The sequence below is a fragment of the Saccoglossus kowalevskii genome, chromosome 6, assembly GCF_978046115.1.
Source record: "Saccoglossus kowalevskii chromosome 6, keSacKowa6.1, whole genome shotgun sequence".
Taxonomy (NCBI): Eukaryota; Metazoa; Hemichordata; class Enteropneusta; family Harrimaniidae; genus Saccoglossus; species Saccoglossus kowalevskii.
In genome coordinates, this window is record NC_140646.1 from 17788343 (window position 1) to 17810700 (window position 22358).

Below are 22358 nucleotides of genomic sequence, written 5' to 3' on the forward strand. Positions count from 1 at the left end.
TAGACGACCCAGTCTATCAACACAGACAGTCTTCTGTAAAAAGAGATACAGTACAATAGCTGTAGGAACTCAATGGAAGCGTACCTGATCAGTAAACACAATACAAATATTATATAAACAAAGCAAAAACTGAAGTACACACGTACTTGAAAGCATACCCATAGGTCAATGAGAAATATACACAGTTCACAACCGCCACATAATAATTATACCGATTGGGATATGTGACTCCCAACTTGAATGTTGAATAATTTATTTTGCAAGTTATACATAACACTCAATTTTTCACTAACAAGGAGGGGAATCACACCAGGCAAAGGTAAACAATCATTATAGTATTTAGTTACAAACTCCAGCAAGGTTGGGGGCATCAAGGGGCAGCAAACTACTTCTCCTCCCAGAATTCCTCTGCCTATGCAAACATGACACACATTTCATAGGTCGTAAATAATTCAGTATTATGCAAATTAGCCACATTCCATCCACACGATCAGGAGGATTATTGCATGTACGTGCATTTCTGAAAAATGTATAATAATTAGCGAAAATATTGATAAATTGGTAGTATTATTAATGAGGCTGAAAGAAGTATGTAGCTGGTAGTGAAATAGAGCAGGGCGCATACATGTACGTATCACCTCTGGGCATTGCTGTCTAGGAATCGTGTCGTACTCGATATCAACACACCATACTGAGTGCTAATGTATGCAGTATTGCAGTTTAATCGGAAGTCGTCTGGCTTTTCTAAACGGAATATATTTACGAAACAACTCAATATAACACTACAATTTCCAATTATCCCAGTGATGCTATTTTACATGATGAAATATACATACACGGTTACATGCAAATATTTTGACCGATATACGTATGAATTTCAATCAATTTCTATTTTTAGGCATCATCAGGAGGAAGGGCAATTATACCCGTATTACTCCTGGGACGCAGGTAAAAACATCATTTACATTGTTATGAATTAAATTACTAAAACGTTTGCCCTGCCCTTATATTTCGGGAGCGTAAACATAATAAACGACATGTGGCGATATCAACACGATAATTTAATATGAAATGAACAGGGGGACATTTGAAAATATGAAAATAAAATAATCCGATAATAAATGAGTAACGTGCTTCCATTAAACCCCATATGGTATGCAAAATACAATAAATATTCAAAACCGCATATAAAATGTTAAACCAATTTTATAATAGTGAGTTTAAAATGCAACAACAGCAGCAGGACGTTACTGACCACTGTGCTTAACATGTTGAAAGACATAAGTAATGAGCGATGTTTTTACATTCCTATACATCAAATATTTAATGGACTTTTAGATCCGTAATAGAATATTTTAATAATTCCCAAGTATTCAGAGATAATTGGTTGTCCCAATTAAAACAAGATATACTGGAAGTTTTTTTTACACAGGAAATTTTTGTGATGCTTCCATGTCACTGAATGCACAAAAATGATGTATTGTTTATTGTACTATTAATAAATTAGTAAACATTAATGCATGTACATGATATATTTTTATTGAAACTACTAATAATGTACATTTGCCAGAAAAATGATCATTAAGACAAGGCCAGTTATGAACCAAATTAACATTTTTCTAAACATACATGTATGATAGTTGAGTCTTGAACTTGTTTCCATGGGAGCAAGAATTTTAACTCTCTCCCCTCATTAGCATTATTCTCCAAACTAACAAACATTTTGAGAACTTTGTAAACCTGGATAACATATGCAAATACATTTACATAAATGGGTTTTACAATAATTTCGAGTTTATGTGCACTCACCAAAACATGGTACATTTACAGGTGTACTTTTCTAAAAGAACAATGACCATATCCTGCGTATTTTTTCTTAAGATAATGGAATGTGTTGTTGAAAAGAAATGTTACTTATGTACATGACAAACATCTGAACATTCTAGTCCTACTTTGCCCCATATAATCCCTATACATATCGAGTATCATATTGAAAATTCATTCTAATAGCAGTGCATAATAAACCAAAAATCATATTTGAATCACATATTTTTACTATAAAAACACTATACTAATTTACATAATTGCATACATTAATATAGCAAATATGGTAATTAGCCATTATTCATTAGCCAATCAAGCGGAATACTATAATGACTTACGTTGGAATACTTAAAATACAATTAGGTTTATGCGAATCTCAAAACAACAAATACAGTATAGTTATTTCCATAAATATTGGAAACCATTCTGTCTGAGCCCAAAGCTATATAACTGCCATTACTCGGCTCCATCATGTGTGTTTTGAAATGCCACACTGCCCTCCTGGACAATGTTAAATGAAGCATCTTAAAGTAGAGTAGACAGGAAATGAAAAGTGGTCATTAGCAAGAACATCACATCGTTAATGATGATGAGGCTGGTAATTCATGTAGATAAGAAATTGAGGGGGGCATTAAATGAGGGGGGTGGGCATCACTCAATAATGAGGACATTGATTGTATATTACTCAGTTTACTTGACACTTGACAAGAACTTCCTGGCTCCACAGTGGATTTTAAAAGCAATAACATTGCAATTAATTATCAATAAACAGTTTAAAACATCATCACACGCTGATTTCCTCCATGAACACACTTGACCTCTTTGTCATCTATTTCACTAACTATATCAAATTAGAGTTGGGGGGAGGGGGGTCCCCCAAAACAGCATCCCACCAATCAATGTCATGTATGATCAAAGGTCATTACTGTACAATACTGATGTCACAATGGAAAATTGAAAGTCTTGCAGAATTTGAGAAGCCGACTTTGGAGTTAATTATCTCCTTTAAGTTCAAGCATATTGTATGTTTACAATAGAACAGTGCCGCAAACCAAGATAAGAGACAAGGAATAGAATAAATTAGTAATAGGACACGGACATGCGGTTACGAAGGGTACGATCTTTCAGTCTGCCTAACTATGTTTAAAAGAGTTTTGCTTAATACACCCCCACAGAAATACCAATCGTATGGTACTTTACTGCTTAATTTTTGTGCGATAAATTTTGATGAATTTGAGGAAAATTTGCAGCAGTCAACATGTTTTAACCAGACACTGCTCGTAGTCAAATTAGAATATTGTAAAAGTTTGAAGGAGAGTTATTCCAGTCAATTTAGTTAAAAAGAGAATTGTTGACACAACATGTATACAGCCAAATTACGATTCTGTTGATTCAGACATTGAACAAAACACTGGGCTATTCAGACAATCACTTGCAAGTGTAAAAAATACTCCCTGAAATGAACAGGCGAATTAACAACATCATAGATTAAATCAAAATTAAGTGTGAAAATGTAATTCTCATAACAATAACATACTATTACCATTATCTTTTAAGAGAAATCTGTCAATCTTTGAATCGAATCTTTTCCCGCTTACAGATTTTAAGGCTGAGTACCGGGTAACTCATTCACTAGGTTTCCCTTAAATTGGTATTTTGCGAGAAAGAACTGCTGAGGAGAGGAGCACTGAGCTCACTCCCAAATAGCATGTAATATTTGTAAGAACAGTCTGCCATTAATCGTCAAACAAAGCATAAACAAACTACATGCATTAAAGTGTCAGTGCCTACATGTACATATCACTATCTAACAATAAACTACTCATAAGTATGGTATATGCAGATTACTTTCAACACTGGAATTTAAGTTCGTCTTTTCTAGTACCACATTTTCTTTATTACCGGTAGAAGTGTATGCGCTTACGACACATGTATGTGAATGACCAACGTAAAAAGTCGGCATAAATGGATCAGTGTAAGATTGGTGTCATGAAACCATACTAAATGTAATTTTGCTCATATTGCTGGAGATGCAGTTCTAGTAAGTCAAATACAGTACAGTACGTCTATAAAATGACCCCATGAGATACACTGATGGGAACCATCATGCACACTCCAATGACGATAACGAAGTACGTGACAAGTCCCGATAATTAACTTCACATCTAAATAAAGCTATCCAAAATTAGGCAGCCTATATATGGGTCACAGATCATCTATAGAAGAGACAGCGACACCCTGGCGGTGAAACCTCGCTAAAACTACCAGCATGGGGTGGTGAACAATCCATCGATTGTTGTCAATACTGTTATTTGCATGTCAATTTCAATGAATATGCAGTGAAGCAAAAGTAAATTTCAGAGCATGTCAAAACTAGGTTTTTTTTTTCTAATCCAGACTAGGTCTCTGTCACACTAAGGTACTGTGTTTTGCAGGGAATGGCTAGATTCTGTGGAGGTCGGGCATCAGGTCAAGGGAGTGAATGTGACTGGCCATTAAATTTACATCATGATATAATGCTTGAAAAAATGCTCTATTTACCTAAATATCGCTCATTTACAAACACTGAGGGAGAGAATTTGAAACTAAATTAGGATTGTATGACATCAAAGCCTTGTGCAGCAGGGCTTTGTCTTAACACACAGATGATGATAAATCAGCAACACGTATGTGTGTTTGTTTGAGAAGGTTATGATCCAGGAATCGGCTTCTTAAAAGTCGCCACATCAATGAGACAAGTGACCATCGGAGACAGGACGCTGAACTTGCAATCATCACTCAAGAATTTTACATCCAATTAATTATGACCATTTATTGGATCTGAGGCCTAAACAGTTGGTAGTTATATTTGACAAATGCCGACCATGAGAGATTCATGGGTACGTGTGAGCATTCCAAGGCTGGCCTGATAGTTGTAAATTGTATAAAAACTTTCAATTGGTATCTCACTGGCTGTATACAATCAAACATAAACAGTTACACATGCATACTGGTGTATTAAAGTAAATCACATACACACATACATATTCAGCTTGGTTGCCATGCTAACAGTCACTGGCTCTCATGTGCCAATATCCGATACCCGGCCATCATTATTTTGTTTATTTTCGCCTCAAATAATCATTTTAATGTACATGCTTATTTGTCTTACTCGTTTATACAACACATCCAAAATTGATTACTGTTTTTTCAAGGCATGTGATTGCCTAGCAACTAGAGTTACAGATCTCATCAGCTAGCATATTAGCAGGACATGGTCAAACATTAGGAATCTTTTTTCTCAGAGCCATATCAAAATTTTATTTTTGTAACAGGTTAGGTTAGATGTTGTCGCCATCGCATGGAGCAGGTCTGACTGAATCTTACCACTAACACTCAGCCCATATGGTTCAACATCATTTGTGCTAGCAATGAATAGACGCACGCAATGAGTGCAAACAATCCACTGAATACAACTGGCGGAGTACGGCAATCTAGCCGCCCAATGCTGGTAATAGTATCCCTGAATGGACATGATGGATTGCTACTGAATGTCAGCTTTTGATAGTCTGGAGAATGAACTTGAAGTGTCCAGTTCATAGAAACCAAAGCAGGATTAGAGCGCTGTACAATTCATTCCAACTCGAGTCATTGTAGAACTAATAGACTATGAGAGTTAGATTGACAAAGAGGGTCATGAATGTAGCCGTTACCATGGTAATTCTAATCCTGCATGTAATTCACCTACCAGAAGTAAACCTATTCCTGCGATACCAATCTAACACAGAAACAAAACAAACGCTGCATTAGTCATGCTTCTATAAACCTCTCATTATGACACGGACAAAACACACAAGATATTTAAATGTATCTTTCACTGAAACTGTACAGGAAAAAAAATGACAGGAAGTCACATGACTTTTTAATAATTTTGCATATTTGATATAATTACGATATACCATATTTTCTTTCTTAAAAGTGCAATATAAAAACTAAAAGAAAGTTATTACACATTATTTGGAGCGTATGTACTTATATTCAAAATAAGTCATATTTTAATGATTTTATATACAATAAATGCAATTTTTTGTTCATATTATCACTGCCATTAGAAATACTCGATTGGATATTTCAGAGACTTTGAGCAACTGAATGTTAGCAAGTTTTCAACATATCTGACAATGTACAAAAGGCACAGTACACGTCACGTCAAAGCTGCTCTGATTGAACCCCAGGTCAGGTCACGCTGTAAACAAATGTATTCTGATTATTGGAGTATGGTACTACATTTCGAATAATCAACACTGAAAAATTGACCTCCACCTTACAGAGTCGCACAGGAGTGGAAAGCATATACCGTTAAATGAGGTGCATTTTTCAGACGCATAATGTCTTAGCCAAGACATAGATACTCAGCAGCTTTACATAGATATGTCTGAAACAAACATTATCATTAAAAATAAAAAATAAAACGCATTGGGGAAATTCCTACGTTAACAACAACATTTGGAAGTGTGAGAATAGTTTACCAGATAAAAAATAAAGAAAACACAATTACTTCTCATACCATGCACTGTTTTAAAATTCCACTAACTACTTGCAAGGGACTCCCAACACATTTGGCAGCGGTTAGTGTTGAACTTTTAGGGTGCAAACGCATACATTGGGGAAAACATTGTACATACATGAACTAAAGACTCAACAATAAAGTAAGTCGAATGAAGGTAAAAGTTTTTAAAGTATGTTCTAGAGTGGATAAAAATAGAAAGAAAGAAACAGTCTTGTTGGTGCAGTAATGCACACCAGATCAAAAGAACTGTGGCTACTTTTAGTCCAAATTGAGTCCTATTTTTAGATTTTTCTAATCTATCTCAGAGATTCCACTCACACTTGGTATATGTATAGGCACTATGGCTCAAGGTCAAACTTTTTTTTTTTCACTCTCTCAATGCCAAGACAGTGTCAACAAGTCACACTGCAACAGTCTGTTTTTTTTATTATTTCAACCTTCACAAAACAGATCCTGCTCTGAAAGAGGACATAAAGATGAAATTATAGGGTTCAGCAACTTGAGGTGTCATGCTGCACAGCACTGATAAAATAAATATCAAACAATGGAGACTCTTCCACTTTCCTTGGGAGCTGAGATCTCAGTTTACATACTGAGTAAAAAATTAACTAACTACCAAACTTGAGGTCTAATCTCCAACACTATAAATTTCTGTCCACCTTGTGAAAATAATCCTAGCAATCGTCTATGGTGATCAGTCACTTCTCAATTATGTCGGTGGTGTCTATCAACACCTGGAAATGTATTTGACACAGTTTATTTTTAAGTCAGTCTGACAAGCACAGGGTCCTCAGACTGTCTGGCTCCGATCCAGCCACATATTCAGTTCCAGTAGCCATGGCTCTATTTCTGTAAGCTTGTTTGTAGACCAAGTTAACACGATGTTCACCTTTGTAATTGTGGAGAGCTGAACTCACCTGGTGTCAGGTGTTCAAATATTCGGGAACGATTTGCAAGTACTTTCTTTTCAAAACCCATAGGGGAGTTAAAAAAAAAAAAAAATGGATAAACGAAACTGACAAACGAATAATAAATTGCAGGTGATTTGCATATACAATTTACTTAGATGAACATCTTTTCACATTCGGGATTAGAAACTGTATCTACAAACTTGATTTAAGTAAGGCGACACATACTAAACTGTAATAAAATACAATACAATAATTATATATAATAGCATATGTTTATTTTTGTAAGTAGATTGTTTCCAGAACCCCAGCATATATTACATTTCGATATGCACCCTCCATGGAATACGCTCAGAATGTGTTATAACTTAAATATATTTATGAGAAAAGTTTGCTAACATAACTGTGGTCACCGACCCACTGGAGAACCGGAAATCCGGAAATACAAAGACAAATTTAACAAATTGGCCTATTAAAATAAACACAATTTGGGAGAGTACAGAATAACAAGTCGAGAGAAACCCCGCCGGGAGACAGACACGTTGAATTCAGCAGCCAACATCAACATATCTCATACAGATTTATCTATACAATGAAACAAATACCACGGCCAATGAGGGATTTAAAGAGGGGGAGGGGGCATTTCAAGTCGCAGCGCGGCAGAAATGGTATGGTGCCAAGCATTGGTGTGAAATTGACACTACTTGGACTCTCACACAGAGTTGGTCTGACTTCTTAGTGATATACAATATATGCCTGGTGGGTCTTTTAATTCGCACTCAGGAATTGAAAACGTTCAGCAGCTATAAGTATAACCAAGAATAAATATAAACACAGACGTGGTTCACTAACTCTCCAAACTGATGGTGTGCTTTTACCATGGATTAGTAAAAAAGTACAGGAATGTGTGAGAGACTGATAAACTTTTTTTTTTTCTTCTTTCATTAAACTTAACAATGAATTGTGATAATTGCAAGAAATTCTACTGAGGGGCAGCATTTTATTTTGGGACATGTAGTTAAGTGATGCATATACTCCCCTCTATTTAGCAACTAATCCGTCTCTTGATTCCTGGAATACACAAGAAGAATTTCCCGGAGCTGGCATATGTCTGTCACAGCTCAGGCCAAATAAAATACATAAACTATCATTATGTTCTCACAAAAACCTAAAAGTGAAACCTGCATATTTCCATAAGGCTGTTACCGGGAACAACAACATTTTATTTATTATTTGGCCTTACCACATGGTGACCAAACATCAGGGTACGGACAAATGAGACAATATTGTGTTTCATTTAAACTAGAAAATATTATAGCTGCGGCAATTCCATTACAACAATGATACATATCATACATGTACCTCCTCGTATATCTAGTTCTACAGAGGTGAATTTTTTCAATTGCAACAGCAGGAGTAGAATTATTATATCAAACCAAGCTAAATAGAAAAAAAAATCAATACGAGTGGAAAAAACAACATGTGTTCAATTACAATGCTGTGGACGTGTACACAAAAACTCTGTGTGGCTAACGAGAGGTCAACCCTTCAAGTTCAAGTTTTCATCTGAGATCAAGAGCAGAAAAACAGTTCAGGTTTAAAAATTCTCAGCAAACATAGACCAAGAAAATATTATAAGATATGAGAACAGAATCAGCCTAGCATGTGCTTAACAACTTCAATAAAGTTGACATGTGCTCAAGCACTGAATGATGGAAACTGGATATTTTAATTAACAAAGGCCTTTCAGAAAAGATATGAAAAATAGCACATTTCAACACCTGTTTAGTATAAATCACTGATACAGCAGACTTTAGGCCACCACACACCATCTGAACTCAGATTCACAGCAGAATGCCAGACACACACACACACACAAAAAAACCCACACATCTCCAACGTCTACAAGATTATTTCATGACATTTTGCGCTTGATAGGTTGAGGCTTGATTGATGCGAGCGCAATCTTGCATGGCTACTGTCTGGGTCGGGTCAGGTCGGGTCGATCTAATTGTGTTATTTTAGGAAAAAAGATGTCAGTGCTTCTATTCACCACAATGTGTTCAAAATAAAGCGTTCCTTTTTTAGGAGAGAGCCCTTTGAAATTGGGGAGGGTATTTTGAAATCGGTTTAATCCGAATATACTCATTATGGAGAGTCAATATCAGCGTATTAAATACAGTTATATATGTAGCTGGGCCACCTATTGTGATAGACAATCAACTTTGAACTGAATGAACAGCAAGTTCTGACAATCGCATACACACATCTGTTTCAGGATTCAGTATAGCATGGGTAATTAATGACCTGACATTGCACAGAAGGCACAGACACACACACAAACCTCCCTTTCTGTGTGTATATATATACATAACAGTGATGAGCCAAACTGAAAACACTACAGTCAGTAAGCAACTGAACAATAGGCACCCAAAGATTCATCTGAGAGTGGTTGCCGTAATTTTGTTCAAAAACAAATAACCAATCCCACAGCAATCTCAATAAATACACGTTCCATTTAACAGATAAGCAGGGAATGAACTAAAAAATGAATTTAACATCATTATTATCTTTAAAAGTGATTACCAATCGAACTGGTTAAAATACCACTTGTGAATGACTAAAAATGTACAGCGTCTTCATAAAACAGTAACACAATCAGTGAACATAACACTCTTCATTAATAGCCACTTCACTCCTTCACTGACTGTAATTACAAACACTGCGAACATTACAGAGGTATTAAAAGTAATTGGATGGACATAGATGACATTTTTTTAATCTAGTCCCTATCTAGTGTATGGACATGTTAACATAAATCACCAAGTAAAGGGATGGCAAACACAGGAGATCCACAGATCAATTGACATGTTTTAGAAAATAGGAGAGACACCAGTTGTAAAAATAAACACAAATATTATAATTTTGCTTGTTAAGGTACCCGGTGCATTACCTTGAGAAAGGTCAGCATGTAGGATGTCAACAGTTATTCTGGGAACAATATTACTTGAGGTTAATTAGCAATATCGCTATAAATTAATAAAACATGACAACACCACCATTAGTGAGAGTAATGAGAAGGACTATCTTTCTATTATTTGCTGTTAGAACAAGGTCTACTTGTACAGTTAGTGTGAAAGCGAAAGCGAAAACAAATTTGGATGCATTATAAAAAAAACAAAAACATTCCTCTTCAGTACTTTTCTTTTCTATTTTTCATATTATTCACCACTGTCTCTCTCTCTCTCTTTCTCGCAATGAGAAATTAGATTATTTTTTCAATGACTGAATAAAAAGGTTATACCAAGCCATCCACAAGAGCGGACAATGACATTTTATGAAGAACCAGACCATTGATGTACAATGTACTCGCGACTACTGATCAAAGTCACACACAAGAAATAACAAGTTACTACGAGACACCCACTGAATTACACTACAGTCATCACTCTGTACAATATAAATTTCAAATGAAAATAAGCTCTAATGTACTCTTGCCAAGGAACAGCCATATTTCACAATGGCCAACCGACAGACAGTAATCAAATTTCATTATGCAAAGAAAATAACCCAAGCTGTTCTCACGCCACCCAGGAAATTTGCACAGAATGCACTTTAAGGTGTATGACTCGTGTCTGATGTGACATCAACCTGTTAGGGACATGAACGAGATAATATTGTAATCAAGATTTGGTACACATGTTAATGTCATTTATGCGTCTTGATGTCAGCCCTGCCTCTTAAGATTAGTTTCTGGCAATGAAGGATGGCTACAAACCTCAAAGAATTATTTGATTTTCATCTTATTTCATTTCAATCAAATATGATTGTAAATGACTTGATGAGAACATCCTTTGAAATTACACACAGTAATTCATAGTTAATGTCTCTTCCATTTACTCAAAGCAGCAACAACAACAAATCAAGCGAAAAAAGAAAAAAAAAAAACATTTTTGCCGAAAATGTCAAAAAATGTCCAATAAAAATACTAGTTTTACCTGAAGAAGCTTTTGAGAGAAAATAAATATAATAAAGATCCAAGGATATGACAATACATGTATATTCAAAAAAACACAATGACCACGTATTGTTCGAGTGTGTATATTTTGCAGTATTCTCAAAATAACCTTATTATATACACCTTAACGATCCAAATGTTTTGTGTTTAAACCACAGGACTGGGTGGGGTGGTGAAAGTTAGTGGAACTTCCTTATGAAACACTTCCGCCATCTTGGAAATAATGTGCTACTGTAATCGCTCCTTATTTGGAATTTGTGTGTTTCTTAAAAAGACAGAATGCAAATACCACATGCAATAGCACAATTTACCCATAGCACGCAGAAAAGACTTGAACTTCTTCAGCATTCGAGGGACACTAAATTCCAAGGGTAACATTTTTAAAAATACCTTTTATGATGAAATTATTGAAGGGCATCACAGCACTCAGCTGGTGCATCACGGCATTGGCCTTCACAGCCACAATGAATTTTCAGCCTACAGTTTTAAAAAAGTCCTGTAACAACTCGGAATTGTCAAGAGACCCAAGTCACACAGATGAATATACCTGACAACTAGTAAGTAATATATTGTGATAAAATAAAATACAAAGAGCACTACGGGGTTACAAGGTCAGGTATTACTTAGCACTGTGATACTCGAACACCTATTCAATATTTAGATTTGTTGTCTTGGTAAAGAATTGACCAATAATTCCCTTGACACGGATGACCTTTCTAGAGTACATCTCTCAGGAGTATATTATATACAATACAGCACTTGTCGAACCGCTTCCCTACGGCAACTCGGTCGACTGCTTCCCCACGATAAATGCAGGTATGGCTGTAAATTACTTTGAAATGTCAATACAGAAAGCCAAAGCAATGCCACAGATATCGTGCACTGAATAAACAAACTCTCTGCTTTCGGACGTCTTGATTTATTGGAATTTGCCACTTCCAAAATCGAAGGAAGCAGGAGGCACAATTACAATGTACATGTAAAATGAAGGAATAAACCATTTAAAAATTCAGGCTGATTAAACCACAAAATGGAAAATCCTGCCTAAAAATGCAGATATGCAAATGTACTATAAACCACTATAGTTTAATTGCGTTAAATTTTTGACAAATTTCATTCTCCCTCTGAGACAGTCAAATTACTGAATCATAAAAATTGAAGAAAAAAAAAATGATTTACAACATTCCCACAACTAATAATGGTCAACAGCAACTGCCACAAACATTTAGGTTCTTTATCCGCGAATTGCAAATATTTCTACCAACGAAAATTTAACGATTTATAGCGAGTGTTATTATTAACACAATGAGGTACAGACTCTGCTTTTAATTCTTCACGTTTTTTGACTTGGAAATAACCAGACTAACAAATAGACTAGAATATACAACAGATGGACTTGATTTACTATTCAGCCAGTTTTACCACAAAAATTAAACCATTCTGTGAAACCGTCCTAATATGTTATTCAAACCACAAAGCCTCTTCACTCTCTTCTCCTTGCCCTGAACTCAAACTAAATAAATCAAGCATTCACCACTGGTGTTGAATAAGGCAATCTAGATTGACAGCAGGTTTGTTCTTTCTTCGGGTCTGCGTGATCAAGTCAAGCTCTTTGCATAAGTGCACGACTGCAAATGACACTGCTTAGTTCCCAGACATGACACCTGATCGTTGAATTCCCTCATGTCTGTTTTGAAACAAGTACATCTGATTTCTACTATATACGCCACTGAGCAGAAACTTACACACATATGCCTTCAATATAAGACAGCAATTCCCTTTGAAAAAAACAACACACAACTCATTAATATTCTGCCCACATGCGTCACACAATAAAACTGGAGATTTGTTGAAGAGTTGAACATAAAACTCACGTCGGCTACATGAATGGATTACAAACGAGTCACTTCAATCAAAATTTGATGCTTAGTCTCATGTTTATTTCACTTGCTTTAAACACTATCATGTTATATCCACCTAATCACCCCTTTTTTCTGACACAGACACTGACAATACACTAACTCAACAAGCAGATCAGTATTAGGTGATGCGATCTTAGACGTGACACCTTCCGCCATTAGCTAGGGACAAAACGCACAATGTGGTTGACATGAGGAGTCTGAATGCTTTTAGCGCTACAAACATCTTTCTACCCCTAGTATATCTAGTCTACATGACAATGGCATAATGCACTCACACTCTTAAAAAAACACTACAGCCTCTTTATGCTTTGACTGACACCCCCAGAGTGCTAATACCAGGGAGTAATATCACCCAGTAAGTCTGGCAGAAAACTACCTTGATTGTTTCCATTAAGTTACACCTGGCAATAGTCGGGCAGCGATTTCACGAATATATATCTGACTGCTTTTTAAAGCATAATAGACGCAACTGTAACAGTGTTAGCTGCATGAGTGATACTGTAAACCAATGGAATGTTAGCAGTGTGCGTTTGTGTACATAATACGAAGAGGCAGACAAACAAGTGAAAAAACACACAGGTTATTTTCGAGTAAGCCAAACAGGAAATCTTCAAGTTAGAATAATTCCTGACTCAGTTCTAAATTTGTTTCCAATGCATTTTACATCTTCAAGATTGGTAGATTGTCTTCAACATTGCCACATACCATATTGAAATATTATTCTAAGTTAGAATTATATATTCTACTAGCCCTAACTTTTGATCTTTTGGCACCACCAAGTGTCAGTGTAGAAATGCCTAGGTAAATACATTCTTACAGACATCTGCAATTGCCAATCAAAAATACAAGATAATAGAATGCAGACTCAGGGTTACATCACTGTTTTACATTCCTGCCAAAATAGGATACTGTAAAATACTATATTTCCTCTTTTTTCACTGAAAATAAAATCCAGCAAATTGACCTTTTTGTCTAAATTTTACATTGTAGTCATCAAAAAAATAAACACCACACAAAACACTCAAACATTCATTGGAAACTAAGTCAACAGTGTACAACATTCTGTTGTTTTGTATTTCGAAAAAATTAAACAAATACTATGCCAAAAAAGCAATTTCAGGGACAGTTTTTATATTGGAATCTCTATTTCATCATTTTGTTTCATCATTTTAATAATTCAAGATAACAAATAGTACTAAATCAGTTAGTATAAATTTGTCATCATCTACACCGTAGAAAACCAACTTAAAAAAGTTTCAAAACAAACAAAATGGCCACCATAGTGTATTCTGGACCAGTATTATTCTCAAAAGAAAAAGTCTGGTGAACCGCCCACCCTCCCAATTTTCTTCACTTGGGATGTACATAACAAATTAATTGTATCTAGAATGTAAGAATATTAACAAATTCACCTTGGTGATAGTTTGACATTTCACATAGTGAGATCATACTCACCTTGCACCCAAACAGTAAGTTTCATTGGGTTTAAGGTAAGTTTGGCTGACCATAGTAAATTATCTTTGTTTTCAGTTCTAATTTCATACTTATTTAGAATTATTCATGAACATTCACCAATTTTGTAGAGGAACAATTCAAAATTGACATGTGCAAATTGTTGTAATCAAATAAATTTTGCCAACGCACAAATAGTGATACTTTTAAAAGTAATTTATTAATAGCACCTTATTTAAACCATCAAAACAAGACAGCATGGGAAAGCGATATCAAACTGTTAGCCGTATTACGAATCCACAATGAAGCATCCATCAACGTGTAACTGAATAATTGCCAATCACAATCCTAGATGAAAACGTTATTCGCTTGCACTTCACTCCTACCTGTCTCACTTTTCATCCGTATTAGCAATCGACAACAGTACTACATCATAGGGTGGCTTGGCAAGCATTCAACATGGCTTTATAAATATATTCATTAACACAGAAAGGCAGGAATTTTGCAGTTATTTCAAGGCCATTAACACATTGTGATAGAAGTTGTTGTTGTAACAGAATACAGGCTGTACACACACTTTTGTCAACTGTGAATGTGTTTTCATCTTACCTACACCATGCCTAATTTGTACTTAATTGAAGGATAAATACACATGACATTGTTCATTCAGTATCACGACTTAAACTTCAGGGAGGCAATCAAGCTAAATGTTTTGATGTCTGAAGAACTAGCCATTGTGTTCCTAAAATAGATATTCTAAATAATTCGCTGTTATTCTTTTATGCTTGAGACATTTTTATCAAATTTGGCCTTGAAACCAGGTGCCCTCTCAGCACTGTAGTTTTCTTGATATTCTAAGAACATCCTGCATAATTATATAGTTGTATGCTTTCAAGCAAAACTCATCTAAGGTCAGCAATAAAAATAGATACATATTAGGTCAGTTTGTGCTTCAGTTTTTCTTATTAATCTTTTTGAACATCTCTGCACTAGATCTTTAAGCCAAATTGGACTATTCATATCATATAGATAATAGCAAAGAACCAGTTCTCTAGTTGCTTAGCAACCATGTGTGTCAAGGAAGGGGAAGAGCCATCTATCTATGTTGATTTAGTTCCGACCGGAAGAAAAATGCAGTTTCAGGCAGATATTTGACTAAACCTACCCTACTACAGTTTTGTTTCGAACATGTTGATTCTGTATTGCACCCACATCAAATATATAAAATATGGAAAATATTTTTTTTTTATTAACATACGCAGAATATAATACAGGTTATAAAATCAATCACCTTTCTGTCGCAAGCGTGTGATAATGTAGCAACCAGGTAACACACCCTGGAAAACTCATAACTCTATTAGCCAGCCATGTGTAATCAATGAGGGCATACATCAATGAAATATTTAAACTATTAATCACCAGGACGCTGACGATGGATGAGTAGCAAAATATGAAAATGTCCGTTTCCTCAATATGAATTTTTTAGTGGGTTGGGACAAATTACACATCGTCAGCAGTCGGTATTCCGACAGAAAAGGGGCTGGGTTTAAAATAGAACGGATGGATGACACCCTCCTACATGTACCTAAGCCGCTACCCTCTCAGACTGCACTGAACAACGTAATGTGGCCAATACTGTGAGTAATGACAAGACTCAGGTAGCATAAGGTCAGATCAAATACAAGCGTTGATTGATAGGCTTCCTAGTCTACAAGTACAAAAGAGGGTTGGGCCTCTCAATGAAGTTTTTGAACACTAACGCACATGTACGGATTATTAAACTGGGTCGAGGGAGCGGCAGGGAATCCCAGTATTGAATGCACAAGTTCACAAGTTATAATAGCGATTCTACATATTCAATGTTGAATGGCGTATCTATGCAATAACAAAAGTATTGAAATATTTATAAAGAATATCAAAATCTTTAGGAATAAATACATGATGATACACTACACAGAGTAGAAGTCTAAATTTGAATAAAATTTAACAAGAACTATACGTTTTGCTATTTTTTTGAAAATCCATATTGAGCAAAACTCACTTTTTCCAAATGAGTGAAAAAGTTAAATTAATTTCACAAAAAATATTTGCATGTTGTTACGATAGGTAAATGTATGCCATGACTAAAAGTACAGTAAACGTAAAGATTTTGCCACTGTTTTCGCTATTTCATGATTTGGAGAACATTTGCTGTTCTTTCCCATGCATTTCGGCTATCATAGGAGGCTTTCACCGGGCGTTGTGTAAATCTTCAATTGTTCTCAGCGAGGGTTTTCTTCACAACTTTGATCAAAAGGCCCAATAAGAAAAGTATGCGACAAAACTGAATTCTTTCACACACACATTATGGACAAGCGTTGACAGTCAATTAATCTGTAGTCAATATGGAAACCCAGACATTTACAAGATTTTATGATTTTGCTCTACTCATGAAATTCACAAAATTAAATTATTTGGCTTGAAAATGTCTTATGCAGGTCAAGGTTTCATCACAAACGTGAAATGAACATCAGACTAGCTACATGTATGTCAGGGTTGGGGTCAAACCCAGATGATGAGAACATGACTACAACAACTTAATCTTCAGTTTTAAAACATGTCTCTATGTAGCAATGACATCCAATTAAAACACTGACATACAGTAACGAGAACTAGTTCCTGACAATCCCCCACTAAGTTGTGAGAAAACATAAACAATGAAAACAAATTATCAAATTAATCAAAATTCACATGAGCAGGTCTAATTATGATACCAGTCCCCTTATCGTACCGTGAAATTTAAAGACTCTCTAAGATGGTAACAAAACAGTCATCAATTAACAATTTCTGACCAACCAAACAACAGAAAACATGGAATGGTAATTTATTCCCACCCAACCTTCAATTTGCTAATTAATTAATGAATTTCTGCCATAAAAAACACAGAAGTTATATTACCCATAATCACATTCTCGGTAAAGTGTGACTGTGTTCTCATTTAATTATTCAGTACGAACATAATTTATCATACAAGTTAAGAAGGATTCAACAAAATTGCCAGTAACACTGGTATTTGAGTAATTAAAGACAATCGCCCATCAAGTTGGAGAAACCTTGCGATCTCTTCACTGTAGGAAATTGTACCACTCCATCCAAAATGAAAAAAGTACTCAGTACTATTTCAAAACACTCCACGTAATATTAGTTTTAGCAGCTTGGTATTAAATTAATATAAAAGCAATGTGATTTATTCTCGTACGAGACGACTAGTCGCTCTTAATATAAATGATTCAACGGCAGTGATGGAAATTAATTTCCTGGGTCGTGCTGCTGGAAAACATTAAAGGGTTAGAGCTAGCTAGATTGGTTAGAATCAATAATACGATTCTGTAAGAATTCAATTAGGCTCCGTGGAAGGGGACAGACTCAATCAGACAGAATTAAACAAGACCAGATTCCAGTTTGACTGCTTAGTAATTGTTTTCTACATTCTGGGTGTGGAAAGACTGACGGGAAGTTAATACAATAGAGAGGAAGGAATTAAACACAGGCACAATAGACAGCTCAGCCATGCATGGCCATGGTCAAAATGAAGTTAGCAACGACAGGACACTGGATTATGTGTAACGTGTAATGAAAAGCAGATTTGACAAGCAATTCTATTTCTTATCGACATTTGGATTCTAACAAACTTCAAGTATAAGACTTTTTTTCTAATATTGGGCTTATAGGGTGTGACTTTTGGACATTTGCCAAAAAACAGCCTACACACATGTCACAATGAAAGTAGAGTACAATGTAAACTGTTTTTTTTTCTGCCAACCAGTCAGTGCGGGCTGATTCAAAGATATCACAACATATGGGCGAGTGTATTATCCTCCTCCTATGTGTGACTGATCACCACCAGTGGAGAAGGGGGGTATGAACCAGGTGGATGATCAGCTCCCCTTTCACATCCATAGTCAGAGAACTTTCTCTGAACCATATTGCTTAAAGCGAAAGTTTGCACAAAATGAACGTAACATAACATGGCCGGAAGTACTGACAATGGATATATTGACCTATATTGTGTCATGTTTAATTGGTTTCAATGTCCTGTGAGGGGATGTCTCATGCACAAGCATATCTCACCAATGCAACTGTTTAATTTTACGAGATCACTCTGAGTATGAAAAAGAATGACTTTCATATACTAACTCGTCAGTAATTACTCAACTTATCGCAAACGGTAATACCACTCTGGCCACAACATGACAAGTGACCATAGTATGTTTTGTATGGTATTAATTGATACGAAAGATACCCACGTATAATATTTCAACACTATATCGTACTACCATTCAACTTTTTAGTTTTTTTATTTACTTATTGTACACATGTTCTGACCTCTATCACCCTAACCCGCCTAATTCATTGGCCTATTCATTCCCATTTCCGGCACCACTTCTTGGCGTGGCTTATCTAGCAGCTTGGGTTCAAGCAGGGCAACACCATAGAAACAGCTCAGCATGGGTTATCCTCCACTGGGTCAATATTATGAACATTAATTTATCTAGTCATCCCACTAGGATGCCAGGGAGGCCAGGTTATTAACCGATGAGGCACTGCAGGGGCATTTTTGAATGGATGTTTACAGCAAAGCTGGAGTTGATTTGACTGTACAGTATCAAATGATCAAATTAGCCTGTGGTGACATGTATCTCCCTAATTGTACCCCTTTTCACTCACAGCTTGGATTACCTCCTCTGACATGAAGATACAGACATCTTTCTTTCCATTTAGACGCTAAGATTCTAAAACTAAGCTATATACCGGTACTAGCTATAAGTTATGTTCAGTCAGTTGTGAGCTTTCCTTTGACTTTGTTATCAAAATCTACATTTTTAAAAATGGACAAAATAAGAAACCCTAGCGCGCTTAATTTCATTCATCAAAAAAAGGCCACAGGATACTTTAGCTGGGAAATTAAAGTATATTTATGTTTAAAAAAAAAAAACGAATTTAAACAACAATTTCAGTTAGTGTTTATCATATTTTTCACACTTGGTAATTCAAGACGTAAAAGCTTTTTTGAGTGTTTTGTGTTTGGCGGGAATGCAATGGGTCTTTATCGTAGAACATTACATCTATTGACCGTAACCTGAAAGACAAGTAACGGCAAAGGTAATGACAGGTATGTACTGTACTGTGACTTTTTCACAACAAGGTGCGGATATGCAGGGGAAAAGTTGAAGAATGTACACCACATACCTCGAGTATTTGTTGCCATATCTGCAATTTTTTGAAATGCTTCGAGAAAAGCAGCAGTTGCTAGCAGGGTAGCCCTAAAAAAATATATTTAAAAAAATATGTGCACAAATATTAACGTTTTTTTTTTACAGTACTCTCATTTGCATATATAATCACACACACTTTTCACTGCACAGCCTAAGGTCATGCATATCTCTTCATCATTTTTGACATCGCCATGGCAACGAGTGATGTCGTTTTAAATTTACTTACTTGAGTGTGTGGTGAAGTTTAGTTGCTTTATTCATGAAATCTTCCCATACTGGGGAACTTGTCTGTAAAAAAAAAAAAAAAATTATGAATTGGACACAAAAGAACAAATATGATATTTTTTATGATTGAATTTTGAAACGAATGAAAAAAACACTAGAAACTAAAATATAAAAATGGTACTTCACTTTCACACTTTCATATCTGATGGCAGAGTCTAGAAATGGAGACATTTATTTTTATAAAAAGCAACCATAACAACAATACCAGTATATCTGACTGGCAGTAGCCAGCACTCAGACTATTCTGACAAATGGGTGACAGGACTTGCCTGGACGTTCTACAGATTTTTGTACGATATTAAATGTTGTATTGAGGGAAAAAAATAAGAAATAGCTTTTATTCCGTTATACGTCACAATGTAATTTTTATTAATTCATCTTTTCAGTAAATTTGAGGGGGAAAAATCTCATTTTATTCATTTTCTGTTGATAGAGGGAGCATAGAGTTTGCCGCCTGCCTGCATGCCAGCCAGTCAGCCGACTAGATTGCATAGTTCCACTCTAAGGGTCAACGTGCACGTGAAATAACACTATAGCTAATACAAATACAAAACAAACCATGAAAAAAAAAATACCGGCCATAAACGTAATTATAACTTTGTGTAGTCGATATGCAAATATCACCAGTAAAATTAAGATTTTTTTTCCGAATGGATCACCGATTTGTCAGACAGACGTCGATCAGAACAGTACATAATTCCACAAAGCTTCATTGTGTTGCGGCGATCTCAAGTTGTGAACAGCGCAAACCTCTAATCATATCGTAAATTTTTCGCGGCGCGGCGGGGAAAATTACAATGCGAATAAATATAAAGGTTTACCTTCATGTCGTTCATGATCGTCTGGAATAAGCCACCAAGGGCACTGCAATCGCGTTCAATGTTGCTTTCCATGATTACAATACAGTCTATATAGGCTCCGACGTATAACAGTTGAATTTAAGCTATCCACTGTTGACTGGGATATGATCACCGCGACTCGAGTGTACTGCAAGAGCAGCCTAGCCGAATATCCTGAATGTAAATATACCACAGCGGCACGGACGAGCGGTAAAAATACACCTTGAATAAACCGCGATCGCGGTTACAATAACACAAATTTCTTTCTATGTAGACACCTGCATGTATAGCGAACCCATACTTCCGATGGAATATTCGAAGAATCCGATATAAGGTCGGTAAAACTGGGAAAAAAATCTTCCCAAGCACAGACTGTCCCGGTCACTCGCGATATTTTACTACCAGCTATGGAGTGTAATCCCTACAGGACGTGCGTCACGTGTTCCAAAAACGCACAGTGATTGGCCACATCGCTGATACAAGAAACATCGCCAACCCCCCAACTCTTGTGTGCAGTAAACTTATATGGCCAGGCAGCGTTCACGTGGGCAGTGTTATAGCGAGACTTGCATAGCTTTCTTCTAATTCACCTAATTCCTATTTTTTAAATGAATATTTTAGATCGAAAGTTTAATACACAGAATGTCCGAAAACACCAGCTGTCCTTGACAGAGATCTACGGCCAAGCCAAAGTCCCTCAACGGACCGTGACCAAATAGATGACCAGAGCGTTTCACACAGCTGTCCATAAAACAAACACATCTGTTAATGTATCCTTGAGAAAAAAAGTACTAATTTGATAATGCATTTTACAAAACACTGGAAAAAATAACAACATATATTTGGTAAAACAAACTATGGATCACATAGAAAAAATCAATCGCCAGGAAGGGACACTCATCCACCTCCCTACCCATACAAAGATGACTGTCATCCGGCGAAGGTACGATTGTCGAGGTTAACACTTAAACACTTTTACTAGTACACAATCTCATTTGGCTCAATCGAGTTTCTTGAACTTCATATTTTGCATCCACGATGGATGACTTTGTTTCCTAAACACAGATTTTCTTGTAGCTCTAAATCTTACATTGTCATTGCGTATAAATCTGAACATAGCCGATTTTCGTGATTCTCCAGTCGAATTTCTGACATATCCTTGTTGGTGCAGGTGGACTCTGGCTTCTATAAACTTCAGACATAGTCAATGACCATTGATCATTCCAATTTTCATCGCCAGATATGCATAATAAACTAAACCAAGTTTTTTTTGCAATTGCGTATAATATTTGTATTCGATAAATTG

The 22358-nt window shown here is 35.9% G+C and overlaps 1 protein-coding gene across 4 annotated transcripts in view; it reads right to left on the bottom strand.

Moving 5' to 3' along the window:
• LOC102809830 (protein MTSS 1-like) overlaps positions 1-21545 on the bottom strand; it is a 36276-nt gene extending 14731 nt beyond the window's left edge. For all 4 annotated transcript variants that reach the window (XM_078009326.2, XM_085500134.1, XM_085500133.1 and 1 more), the window contains exons 1-3: positions 21035-21545; positions 20155-20216; positions 19903-19976 (exon numbers count right to left, since the gene is read on the bottom strand). In XM_078009326.2, coding sequence (XP_077865452.2) covers positions 19903-19976; positions 20155-20216; positions 21035-21106 — 208 coding nt within the window. In that variant the 5' untranslated portion in view covers positions 21107-21545. The remainder of the gene's footprint in view (positions 1-19902; positions 19977-20154; positions 20217-21034) is intronic.
• Positions 21546-22358: the final 813 nt, after the last annotated feature.